The sequence below is a fragment of the Otolemur garnettii genome, unplaced genomic scaffold (assembly GCF_000181295.1).
Source record: "Otolemur garnettii isolate 467f Iridium unplaced genomic scaffold, OtoGar3 scaffold00083, whole genome shotgun sequence".
NCBI lineage: Eukaryota > Metazoa > Chordata > Mammalia > Primates > Galagidae > Otolemur > Otolemur garnettii.
In genome coordinates this window covers 7,705,943-7,719,634 of record NW_003852478.1, presented here as the reverse complement: position 1 = coordinate 7,719,634, position 13,692 = coordinate 7,705,943, and the positions used below count along the sequence as shown (strand labels likewise).

At 41.4% G+C, this 13,692-nt stretch overlaps 1 protein-coding gene across 3 annotated transcripts in view; it reads right to left on the bottom strand.

The window, feature by feature from the left end:
* Window positions 1–13,692, bottom strand: part of KIT (KIT proto-oncogene receptor tyrosine kinase) — an 88,647-nt gene that overhangs the window by 28,332 nt on the left and 46,623 nt on the right. For all 3 annotated transcript variants that reach the window (XM_003794609.2, XM_023515973.1, XM_012808082.2), the window contains exons 5-7: window positions 9,139–9,307; window positions 3,803–3,992; window positions 1,170–1,285 (exon numbers count right to left, since the gene is read on the bottom strand). In XM_003794609.2, coding sequence (XP_003794657.1) covers window positions 1,170–1,285; window positions 3,803–3,992; window positions 9,139–9,307 — 475 coding nt within the window. The remainder of the gene's footprint in view (window positions 1–1,169; window positions 1,286–3,802; window positions 3,993–9,138; window positions 9,308–13,692) is intronic.

The following is a 13,692-nucleotide window of genomic DNA, read 5'->3' as shown; positions in this document are numbered from 1 at the left end:
AATGTGTTAATAACACAAATGTGACCCTCTTTATCTAAACTATTCACGTCTTAATCAGGAAATACAATTTCTGAAATGCTGATATAGTCAAAAGACTCCAGATGAGCAATAAAAATACCTTACAGTCTGTTCCTTTTCTTCGTGTATAAAGTGATCACTCCACCCACCCACCATCCGTGCTGAGCCACTAGCTACACTTCCCACAGCAGGTAAAGCTACTCCAGGGCAAAGAACTGGCTCCCACACACACACACCCCGTAGCCCAACACACATGGAGCCCTGGGAACAGTTCCTAAGCTAGGAAATGTTCCAGACTGTCTCCTCAACCCCCACACACCCAGGATGGCCAATTCCAGTTGGCCCACTCCTCCAGAATTCCGAGTCTTGGGAGCCCTCCCTACTCTGGCAGGAATGTGTGGCAGGCACCTGCCCACCTTCCATGGAAATGCAGCTGGGACCCAGAATAGAGTCCAGGGAACACCTTGCACTTGGCAAAAACTCCAGCTGCTGATGGGCTCCCTAGGCCACAGCCTCAGGGCAGACGTGTGTATTTGTCTACCAAGCTGTGGGGCTTGGGGAGGGTGGGATCAGGGCAGTGCAGGTGCCTGTGACCACGGCCGTCTCCCATCCTCCGCCACCTCCCACGCAGCCACATGGTACCCAGGTACTCATAACGACCCGCTGAGCTGGATGGATACCACGTTCATCTTAGTGAAAGGACAATCTAAACACAAATAGTATCACAACATTTTTTAAAAAGCAGTATAACAAAGAATCATGTCAGGCTCAACACCACCTTCTTCCCACTTGATGCCACAATCTGGCTCCTATTCAACCTCAGCTCCCCGTTCCAACAATCAATAATGACACAATTTCCCTGATACAGCTGCGATTTTCACCTTCTATGGCTCCTCTGTTTGCTTCAAAGGCAGCACCCAGAATTTGAGTGACTTCTGCAAGGTCATGTGGTCAGCGAAATGTAGGACAAGGAATTGGTTTTTTACATACTCTTCTAACCACCAAACCACGAGGTCTTTGTTAAGGTCAAAATTATCATGAAACATTATTTACAGAGCACACACGAGCTCAGCCCTGCAGCTGTTACAAACACAAGCCACAACTTAAAACAATAAAAAATAGAAAGATAAGGAGCCCCTCGTTTTACTTACTGGTCACGTAAACATTAAATGCTATGGAAGCATTGACGTCAGAATTGGACACTAGAAATGTGTAAGTGCCTCCTTCGGTCCCTTTTAATCTGGTTAAGTGAAGTTCACTGACATATCTACAAAGAAAGGACAACACATCAATCACCCGTGGGTGGCTGCCTCGGAGGGCATGTCTTCCTCACTGTTTCTACCTGGACATACGTGCCTCTTTGGGGAAACATGCAACCCATTTAATTCCGTATTAATAAAATCTACAATAATAAACACAAACACACACACACACACACATATTCCATTTGGGACAAAAACCTGATGTGTGAGCCACTAAGTGAGGAAAGACAACCTCACAGAAACTACGGCCTCTGCCTCCACCCACGGTGCTGTGTTCCACTTCCCTCCTGCTTGTGTCCTCAAGCCGCCCGCCTGCACCCACATGTCCACTGCCTTCCTGCAGATACTTCCAGGCACCCTGAGCAAGGTCTACACTGCTGCCCTCACCTTCCTTCATCTTTTTTTTTTTTTTTTTAAGGTAGAGTCTCACTGCGTTGCTGGAGGACCATGCTGTCACAGCTCACAGCAACCTCAAATGCCTCGGCTAAAGTAATCTTCCTGCCTCAGCTTCCTGAGTAGCTGGGACTACAGGTACTCACCACGACATCCGGCCAATTTTTCTATTTTTAGTAGAGACAGGGGTCTCAATTTTGCTTAGGGTGGTCTTGAACTCCTGAGCTCAAGTGATCCTCCTGCCTCGGCCTCCCAGAGTGCCCTTCTTGAAACACCTCTCCTGGTTAGCACCCCTGAAACTTCTTCCCATTTCTGCTGTAGCATTGGCTATACACTGAGTACTCTACAGCCCTCAGGGCAGCTACAGGCAGGGGCTCCGATGTGCACATGTCAGCCCACCCTCCCCGGGCAGCCCAAGATCCACAGGATGCACATGACTTTCCCACAAGCTCCACATCCAGCCCGCCACGCGCAGTGGCCTTACACAGATTTTCACCTGCCTGAGCTCCCTGTGGCCGGCTCTACAGCCGTCTCACCACTTTCAAATCTTCACCTTTAGCACTTGATTCTATGTCCTATCTTTCCCATGTAGAGCTATTATCCTGCCCCCAAATCCTGGTCAGTTAATAATGACTCTCCCTGTAACCTTCTCCCAAGGGTTGCCCATAGGGGCTAAGACCCACTTGGAAGTTGATAGCCTAACCAGGTCTACACCCAGCAAGCCGGGCAGTCCGCACAGCCCAGTTCACAGATCCTGAGGGCCACACGAGGTTCAGCACCACCTGACCCCATCCTCGCGGGGTCTCCTTGCCCCATCCTACGTCCCCACTCCCTAGAAGTTCTCTCTCTCCATAAATCCCTGGCCTCCAAATCCCTGTCTCAGGCTCTGCTTTTGGAGAACTTGAACTAAGACACTTCCTACTTGGACATCCCCATTTAAGATCCCACTGTCAACCTCAAACCCCACACACCCCAAACTGTACTCGACGTCGTGCCTCCGAAACTTGCGTCTCTTCCTCCTCCTGGTCCTCTCTGTTAGGGCTACGGCCTCTCGCTCCCCAACCTAAGGGTGTCTTCAGTTCTTCCCTCCCTCTCCAACCCTCTCAACCCCCGGACATCCCTCAAATCCGTCCTCTTCCCTCCAGCCCTTGGCCTAGGACACTGTCATCTCTCACCCTTATCCTTCCAACAACCAGCAGCTCTTGACTAGAAAGATACACAGACTCTGTCCAGGCCGCTGCCCCTTATCAGCCACTTGACCTTGGTCAAGTTACTTCAGCCCTCTGCACCTCAGGTTCCTCATCTATAAAATGGGGGAAGTGGGAGTGTCACTCATAAGATCTGTGAGGACTAAAGTCAGTGAGTAATCCAGTTAAGGTGCTGAGCGCCACACCCGAGGGGCGAGCACTGGCCACTCCCTGGAGCGTCACTGCAGCTACTGCTTGATGACAGTGTTCTGAAGATCAGTGAGAGGTCTCATGTGAGAGAACTGGGTTTTAAGGCCTGGCCCAAAGCTACTTAGTGATTCAGTTTTCTTAGAGTTTTCAGATATGACTAAAGGTAACTAACTTTCTCTTTCCCTGAAGAGAAGTCTTTATTATGTCCTGAGTAAATGCCTTGAGACCCTCAGAATTCTAAAAAAGAATATGCTCCTTTTCACAAATGAGAAAACTGAGGCAGAGTGTGTGCATGTAGGCGTGTGTGTACATATGCGCATATGTACATGTGTGTACATGTGTACCCATGTGTACGTGTGTGCGTGTGTGCATGTCTGTGCATGTGTACATGTGTACCCGTGTGTACACATATATGCATGTGTACATGTCTATGTGTATACCCATGTGTACGTGTGCATGTGTACATGTCTATGTGTGTACCCATGTGTACCTGTGTGCATGTGTACATGTGTGTGTGTGTACGTGTGTACATGTGTGCATGTGTGCATGTGCTCTAGACACACAGCACAGTGGAACATTCAGAGGAGGACAAAAGAGGCCACCCTGAGCCCCGGGCTCCCTTCTTTACCAGGTGTCTCCCCCTGTATTTATGAGCCACAGACATCAGATTTGGTGAGTCCTGTGGAAAAGAGGGAACCAAGAGTTGTCTCCAGGGTAAGGCTCTTTTCTTACCTGATATTACTTTCATTCTGAGACTTGGGGTAATGCTCCCACTTGTCAGCAAAGGTCCTGTTCATGTATGTCCACTGCTGTTGTTCAGGTTTGGGGTACGCCTCGTATTCCACAATCAAATCCACATTTTCTCCATCATTTACAAATACCGTGGTGTTTGTCAGGGGGAAGGTATGAATGAATCCTTTATCTAATTAGAACAGAGCAAGGCAGAAAGAAACTGTCATCCACAACTGCCAAGATAACGGGCTGGTTTCCAGTGTTAACTGGCCGTGACCAGAGGGTCCTCACCAGCCGTTTCACAGTTCCTGCTGCACTTGTAGAATCACTGTCACAAAGTGAGGAAGGGTACACACTTGAAGGACTGATTCTCCCAGCACTGGCTCATAAGCAATTTTCTTAAAGCTCCATCCATATCCTATAAGGAGATCTACTAGTGTTGATGTTTATTAGGTTAAAAAGTATTTGGACTAAACAGCCCACACCCAGACCTATTATAATTGTATTTGAGTTAAGGCGTCAAAGAGTGCCCTAATGCTTAATAAAACCCCAGCAGATGCCTGAATTCACTCCCACCTAGGAGAAAAACTCGTTTCAATTTCAAGTTGCGAGATTCTCTCTGGAGAACGAGGGAGGGGTGGAGGAGGAGGGCCTGCAGTGCTCCCCTCAGTGGGCACAATGTAGGGGTGCATGGAACACCCTCTGGGTGGGGGACACAACTACAAGAGGGACGCAACTAACAAATTCAAATATTGTGGCCTGGCTGTTGTACCCTCACATTAACCTGAACATTAAAAAAAAAATAGATTAAAAATCAATGGCTTTAAGGGAGTTCTAGGAATAAAAATAAATTAACTCTCGAGGTGTTCAAAACACATGTTGGAAGAATGTCCTTTAGTATTTGAAGAAAACAAACTTAGTTGTTCTCAGCATCTTGGGCACCACAGATCCAGCGGAGAAAGCATTTTAACATTCAAGTTGTGTTTTTAACTAAATGGCAGAATTGACTCATAGTAAACTTCTATGGAAGGGGCAACATTTGGGGCCTTTCAGAAGCAACAGAAGAAAAAAATCCTAACCGACAAATTTGAATACACAAACATGGTTAAATGTCTGTATAGTAAAATTAATTAAAGTAACAGGAAAAGAGGACAGTGAAATAGAGGAGGAAAAAAAGTCCAACTAAACTAGTAATTAAAATAAGTTACACTTTACACTTCCTAAAAATAGCAAAACTAATTTTAAATAAACTCAATAATTTTGCAAGTGTGATTTTAAAAAGTAGCACACTGAATTACACACTCTAAACTGGCATGAGTATTTTAGGAAGCACTTAGCAATATAGATTTTTAAAATTTATCTGTTCTTCAAGTGAATCCTGCAATTTCCATATGAGAAATCTTCTTAAAACAAGGTAGATAGCTACATGTCAGAAAAAAAGTGTTTTTTATACTAGTCATAATAATTTTGAAATGAAAGCACTGGTTAAATAATGCAGCCCTTAGAAATGGTTATGTTGGCTCAGCAACTGGTTCAAGCAGCTAAGGCGCCAGCCACATACACCTGAGCTGGCGGGTTCGAATCCAGCCCAGACCCACCAAACAACAATGACAGCTGCAACCAAAAAATAGCCGGGCGTTGTGGTGGGTGCCTGGGGTCCCAGCTACTTGGGAGGCTGAGGCAGGAGACTCGCTTGAGCCCAGGAATTGGAGGTTGCTGTGAGCTGTGATGCCACAGCACTCTACCCAGGGAGACAGCTTGAGGCTCTGTCTCAAAAAAAAAAAAAAAAAAAAAAAAAGAAATGGTTATGTTAGAAAAAAGAGCTTGAAAAATGGGCTATCAATAATCATCAGTCTTGGGGCAGTGCCTAATAAAAATAATATTGATGATGATGATTTTTTTTTTGCAGTTTTTGGCCAGGGCTGGGTTTGAACCCACCACCTCTGGCATATGGGGTCGGTGCCCTACTCACTGAGCCACCCCCATCAATGTTATTTTTATAATCACCGTTTATGGGATAGTATGTGCCAACAACTGCCCTCAGCCCTTTAGCATACATTTCACTTAATACAGTGATTGTGATAAACATTTAATCTTATACTGATATTAAATGTCTCTCAATACTGACAGCCAGAGCTTATAACCTCTAATTTATAAATGAAAACAAACAAGGCCTTAAAAGCTGTCTAGCAGAGCCCAGGTTTGACCACGGAGCTGTGAGGAGCCACGTCCGGTACACCCCAGAGTCTCTACACTCTCGGTGAAAGAGAGTGAGAACATGACCAGAACTGCACATGTAGTCAAACTCTTTAAATAAAGAGTTTAAGCAATATATCAACATCTTACAAATGATTATCATATCAAGTTAGTGGGAATACAAGAGAATTTTATTTTTCTATTTTTTAAATAACTAATTTAATCACAGATTTTAAAATTATGGTTCATTAACTTCAGTGCTACTGGTTAAGTATACTGAAGGTTGTCATTATAGTTTTTACTGCTCTTTAGTTTCGTATAGATTCAGAACTAAAAACATAGTCCAGCTGTCCTCTGTTCACCACAGCAATTAAAAAAGGATTTTTTCAGGTGAGAATGAAAAAAAGCATCCAAACGACAATTAGAGAGAGAAACCACCACTCTGTTTTAATACCTGTATCATAGATGATATATATACCCTCTGACCATTCTTTAAGATAATTTAGGTTAATTTTGAGGAACTGTTTTATTTGAATGCTACATTAAATTTTCAGGTTCTTGAGGTCCTAAACAAATCCAAAATATTAAAATACTGAAACAATATTTGCACAGAAATTATTTCTCACACTAACCATATACAAAATGCTTAAAGTCCTCCTGCGTTTCCTATGGTCTAGTTTGCACAATATAGTGTTATGTCCTATAGTGGAACAGAACTTCAAGTTCATGATGTGTAAGGATTATTAGAACATGGCCAGGGAAAGTGGCCCGAACCTATAATCCCAGCTACTTGAGAGGCTGAGGCAGGAGGATCACTTGAGTCCCGCCTGGGCAACAGAGCAAGACCCTCATTTCTAAAAATATTTTTAAAAATTAGTGGAACACGGTGGCATGTGCCTGTAGCACCAGATACTCAGGAGTCATAGATGGGAAGGTCACTTCAGCCCTGGTTTGGAGTTAGGAGCTCTGATCATACAACTGCCCCCAGATTCTTTTTGTGACATAAAGAATCAAAGAATTCCACTCAGCTTCTCAGGAAAGTTAAATTTTTTCCAAGAACTTCTGCATTAAGAAATTGTGATGCTTTAACATTTACTCAAGTGCAAACACTATGCCTGTCTCATTTCCAAAGCCTGAGGAGTTAGAGGCTGCATTTCTCACAAGAGAAAATATAGGCAGCATTAAATCGGGGTGCATTAGAAAGTTAAGTGGCAGAGCCCCCAACTCCAAACCAGGTCAGATTTTAGCTGCTTTTCCCACAAAAACAAAAAATGAATAACTGTCACATAATGGACATGTTAATTTGCTTTACTATAGTAATCTTCTTACCATATGTGTGTATACCTATAACATTATGTTGTATACCTTGAACATACACCATAAAAAATTTATTAAAAAAAAAACAAAAACAGGCTGGGGTGATCCAAAGCCTGGTCTCCTCTCTGTGTCATGCTGTATCCAAATCCTACTCCCTGCCACTAAAAAATTGGTTTGCTCTTTGTCTCATCCTGTTCCTGTCCCACCTCAACCACTCCTGAAACAATTTGAAGGCAGACTCAGGTTTCACGGCCACAAGTCTTTCCAGTCATACAGTTATAATTCTTGGAAATTGATGAATGGGCTTTAAAAAATCTGATTACATACAACAATATGCTCAAAACATCCTTCCTAATTGCTTTCTGGAGCTAAAGCTGAAGCTGATATATCAACATGCTCCCTAATCAGCTTAGCAAATTAGTGCTTATGGAGTTTAATATTTTAAAAGCATAGCCTTCTATTCAAATTAGTAAATGGTTCACAATCACGTCCAGGGACCTAGTAGTACTCTTTCTGTGTGATGACTCTATAATTGCAAGTTAAGTATCTTTTTCATGTTCAGTCTGGTGAGACACTTTCCATTATAACATGGGCAGAAACACCAAAATTTTATGAGATTATTGTGGGATAAATCACCCGAGCTTTAACACTGCTACATAAATTATTGAAGAAATTTGGGGAGAGAGAAAAGGAGAAATTTAAAAACAAACATTGCATCATTTTCTTGCTGTTCTTGATGAAGAATTTCACCACCCTAGAAAGCCTCAATCAAAGTCAAGCACTAGGGCGACAGCTTCATGACAAAGACGTGAAAATAGATTCAGTTCAAACAATACTGAAAGACAAAAACTTTGTTAATGAAGTATAATAATTCAAAAATAATTATTAGTGTTTTCAGGAAACCAAAAGCATGAAGAAATTCACTATGCTTTGCTCCCTTTTAAGTTGATGCCTGGGACACAAGAATTTAGTAAGATTTGGGACGCAAGGCTAAATAAACCAGTTGGGTGTGTCAGAGATGATGGGGCTGAGGGTTAACCTAGGATGCTCCTGAGAACCAACGACCCGGGCCCTGGTGCACCTGATTCCTGAAGGTTTATGCTATAATCTTTAAGGCTGGAGAACAGGGTAAGGTGAGGAAGTGAAGGTACTGGGGGAGGAGAACCCCAGTTCAGCACTTACTACAAACAAACTCGAGCCAGTGAGCGGTCAAACAGTAAACCAAAAGGCAGAGGGCCCACCAAAGGTTCAGAGAAACACTTGAGGCTCTCTGCAAGGTCCTTCAACCCTGTCTATCTCACGGCACACTTGAGCCTGTAGTTAAACTTCTACAGCACAGTTAAATTATGTTGATCCAAAAAAGAGTAAAAAAAAAAAAAAAAAAAGTACTTACTGTGCTTTGAACCTCTTTTGAAAATGATTTCATTAACGATCTTTAAAAACGTTCACGGCACACTGGTTGAAAATCGCAGCTCTGTGCATTTGCGCTCCCTGATGGAGACGACCTACGTCCATTTCCAAACTCAAGTCACTCAGCAAGGATTAGGATTTTAGAGAAAGCTCAATCTCCGTTTTGCTTTTTGAGAATAACAGGTTTGAAAAACTTCAGTAAGAGCTTTCCACTTTCCCCTACTAAAATAAACTGGTAGAATTTGCTTCTGGGCTCTAGCTTGAAAAAGCTACAATGATTAATTTTCATTCATTCGGTGGTAATGACCTTCTAAGAATCTGTTCCATGTTCCATTTACATAAAAAGGAAACTATCTAGTAATTTCTTCTTTCACAACTGCAGGTAATTTATACATTCCCATAGAGATATTTACCTACTACTTCCAAGGTTGTTGTGACATTTGCCGATCCAAAAGTATTATTGGCATAACACGTGAACACTCCAGAATCGTTAACTCTGGCTGAGCTGACAGTCAGCGTCTCCTGACGCTCGTAATTGAAGTCACCGTGATGCCAGCTATTCTGTTTTACCTGTGCTTTAGTCTGCTAGTTTCAGAAGAAGAGAAAAAAAAATCAAAGATTATCATATAATTTATATTCAGGATCTTTCCTAGATAAATTAAAAATAGCAGCAATTAACTTCTCCATATTGGCTTTCATTATACACTACTTAAGTAAGAATAATAAAACATCATGACAAGTCATTGGAACACTTCATATTACAGGATTATACTGAAAGACAGTCATGACTGGGAAAAATATGAAAGCTCATTTCTTAACCAGTGTAGGTACATGTATTAATTCCAAATTCTCTACAGTGCTAAATTTTAAAAGTTACCTTATACGAAATATGATGGAATCCTGGTATTTTATGAGTCCGCACGTTTATGTCACCTTCTGTTACACTATCTCTTTCTAATTCTGTATCTCAATGATTCAAAGAAAACACATTGTTGATAACAACAATATCCTATGTATTTTATTAAAATTTATTATCTGTGGTAATGAAATTAGAATCACGATGTCTACAAATAACTTGGAAATTCATCTGATAGTTCTTACCCAGCAGAATTCTGGCATCTACTGGAGAGAGTTCCAAGGTATATGAGACATCTAAGACCAAGCCCAAAATTATTACTTAAGTATCAGCTGAAGAGAAAAAGTTGTGAATTTATCCTTGCCATATCAGCAACCCATTCTCACTATTTGTCTGGAGATAAGTCTTGTATTTAAAATGTCACGAGTGGTTCATCGCCTGTGGCTCAGCAGCTAGGACACAGGCCATATACACCAGAGCTGGCGTGTTCGAACCTGGCCTGGGCCTGCCAAACAACAATGACAACTCCAACAACAACAAAAATAGCCGGGCGTCGTGCTGGGCGGCTATAGTCCCAGCTACTTGGGAGGCTGAGGCAAGAGAATCGCCTAAGCCCAAGAGTTTGAAGTTGCTGTGAACCATGACGCCACAGCACTCTACCCAAGGCGACGTAGTGAGGCTCTGTCTCGGAAAAAAAAAGTGTCACGAGGAAACCATGATACGAATTATAGAAGCTCTCTGAAAAGATGAAATACAGCTTTTTACCTCTTTTCAATGTTTTGCAATGTACACACATTGCTATTACAATGAGGGAAAAACAGCTAAAAAAGGAAAACAAGTGGGAGCTGGTATTGACAGGGAATGAGATCACTGGGGTCCACTGGCCTGCCAGTGAGGCACCCGCAGCACCCGGCCGTCTGACGGTGTCAGAACACGCCTTCTGCAAGGCCGGTTGGAAGTGACGTTCATAACCTCTGATCAACTCCAGCAAATTTATCTCAAGGAAATTACTGAACAGAAAACAAAAGCTGCAAGCTGTTGACTACAGTGAAAACTCAGAAATGACCTATACCAGGTATAGGTAGCAATAAGAATTATGACTATGAATTACTTAAAAAGCACAAATTTAGTGTACATTAAAATTGTAACCCTGTGATTATACACACAGGGGAAAAGAGAAAAGAAATATAAAAATAAAAAACCCGCATTCTTTATTACAATGGTAAGGATGAGCCACTTCTGGCTACTGAGCACCTGAAATGTGGTCGCCCAAATCAAGTTTGCTGTAAATGTAAATATGTCTCCAATTTTGAATATTCAATATAAAAAATGAGGTACCTCACAAATAACTTTGATGTTAATTGAATGACGAAATGATAATGTTTTGTATATATTGGATCAAACAAAATATATTATTAAAATGAACTTTACCTTTTCGCTTCTTGTAACATGCTTACCAGAAAACTAAAAATTACATCTTGGGTTCATATTCTTTTTCTGTTATATAGCCTGGGTATCAATAATGGTGGAATTATGCCTAGTTCTCTTCTGTAAATGTTATTTTATTTTTAGGAATATTTTTACATGAGAATAAAAACACACAAAAGTTGACTGTCAAAGTTGAATGTTTTGAAATAAAAAGAAGAGAAATTTGCTTTGCTGTTAATTCACTGTTGAGACCTTGGGTACGTCAAGGACAGCGATAGTCCTGGCTTTTGTTTCTAAAGGGTCTGATGGAACAGAAGCGTCTTTACCGGCTTTTCCAATTTGCAATACTATGCAGATTTGACTCTACCTCTTTCTACAGGATTCTTTTAAGAACTGGCAGAACTCTGCCATTTCACAGCCTAAGATTAATTGTAAAGAGGACACAGGTGAAGTGAGGTTTTTCACATTGCCCTTTCCCGGTTCAGTTTTGCAGGCTTCTCCTTTGTTTTTCTTTTTTAAAATTTAGAATTTTATTTATTTCTTAAAATTTCAAAGTATTGTGGGGGTATAAATATTTTTGGTCACATGGGTCACTTTTATAATGCTTGGCTCCTGGGTACAGCTGTGCCCCTCCTCCTGATAATGTTCATTGCACCGTTAGGTGGGTTTTCACCCAGATGCACAGATAACGTGCCTGACTCTAGGCAGAAACATCTGCCTTCTAGTCTTTCACACACACAAGTGTTCACATAACACCTTAAACAAGAACACTGAACTTGGGTCTGTGCCAGAAGAAAGGGCTTGGGCCTTAACTGATGCGGCAGCAACACCCAAGCCCCAAGACCATAATTTAGGGTACTGTCAGGGATCATAATTAAAAGCAAGTAAGAATGCTAGGGTTTATACGCATTTGAAAAGCTAACCAGATTAACAGCGTTGATAAACCCCAAGACTCTCTTGTATTTGAACAAAAAAATGCAACAACTCTAAAAGGTCATTTTACCCTAATTGTGAATTAAATTTATTCCAAATAGAATCAAATATTATGGAGTTTTAAAATAATTTAATACTACTAACAGTACTCCAAATTAAGTCAAAAGATATCAATAAAAGATTCATGGGGGAAGCCTGGCAGAGGGCCACGAGCCCCATCTGCAAGTCACACATGACATACTGTCTGCACGTGACTTAGTTTTCCTTAACCCTTGGAGGTGCACACTGGGATTTCCCCAAAGGGCTCTCAGCACTGAAGGCTTATCTACCAGCGCCGGTGGATTAATTGGGAATGGCATGCAGGGCTCCTGGGAAAAACAGTTCAGAACAGAACTGCCTGGGGCAATTTAATTTCTCATCTCAAAAAGGCTAATTTTCAAGTTCTACAGAGGCTCAAATGCACACACAGTCTAAATTGTTCTCTCATCTGAAATCAAGGTTTATAGAAAGCCAATTAATATGGGATTGCATTTGGTAAGGTTAGCCAAAATCCATACGTAAACTCTTATTTTTATTACATTATAGGACAGGAAAACTGAAACGTGTTTCTCTGAACCATTGGTTTGAAAGAACAAGTCTACGGTATGATCCATTCTCCTGTCAATGGCAGGCTTCATTTAACAAGCCACCATCCATCACAGGCCCACATCAGCCCTATCAGCTCTTCCCATTAGGGTCAACGCCATGGTTGTTTAGCAAAGAATTTTTTAAACAGGCATGAAATTGCCAATGTTGAGTATGGGTCATGAGGAGGCTTAGAAGGAGCAGGAGAAGGGAGACATAGTATTTCTTTTTCCCAAAGTATTGCGAGCCATGTGCTAGGAAGAACATTTACTGGATGGCCAAGATTTCCCAAATTAAAAAAAAAAAAAAAAAAAAAAATCACTGAAAATTCCGTTAATGGGAATTTTAAAGCAAAATATTAGGGAAATTAAGATAGTTTGAATACCCTGCTATTAATGTGAATATTTAGAGCAGCGGTTCTCAAACTGTGGGTCGCGACCCCTTTGGACTGTATTAAAGGTTTGTGGCATTAGGAAGGTGGAGAACCACTGATTTAGAGAACTGGCTACAATTTATTTAACTTTAAAAACACCCAACTCCATATCTGAGATAAAGTAGGCATTCCATATGCATTGTTAAATGAGTAAGAACCTAAACATGCCAAGTATTTCAGACTGAAGATAATCATTTTATTACTAGCAACTCAAACAAATAGAAACTGTTAGCAATTTAATCTCAGGTGACCAGCTTGAAAAGAGGTCAGATCCACCCCAAAAGCAGCCCCTGTCTCAAATGGACAGGCCATTTTCTGGAAGAGAAGAGCTTTCTGGCTGATATCTGAGTCTGTTCATTTTCTTTATGTATCTTAGAAAAAAATTGACAACTCTTTATAATATTTTAAATGATCAGTACTAATAATAGCTTTAAATCAAGGTATTTACACAATTGGCTTTTTTTTTTTTTTAATTTTCCTGTTAAAGGAAAGAGCATGATAAACATGAATCTGGAATTCTCTCTTCAACTTTCTCAAAATAAATTTATGCCTCTTACAGACATAACAGTAGAGTCACTCCCAGGACAGACTCTTAAAAAAAAAATCCTGGGTGGCACCCGCGGCTCAAAGGAGTAGGGCGTGGGCCACATATAGCAGAGGTGGCAGGTTCAAACCTGGCCCTGGCCAAAAACG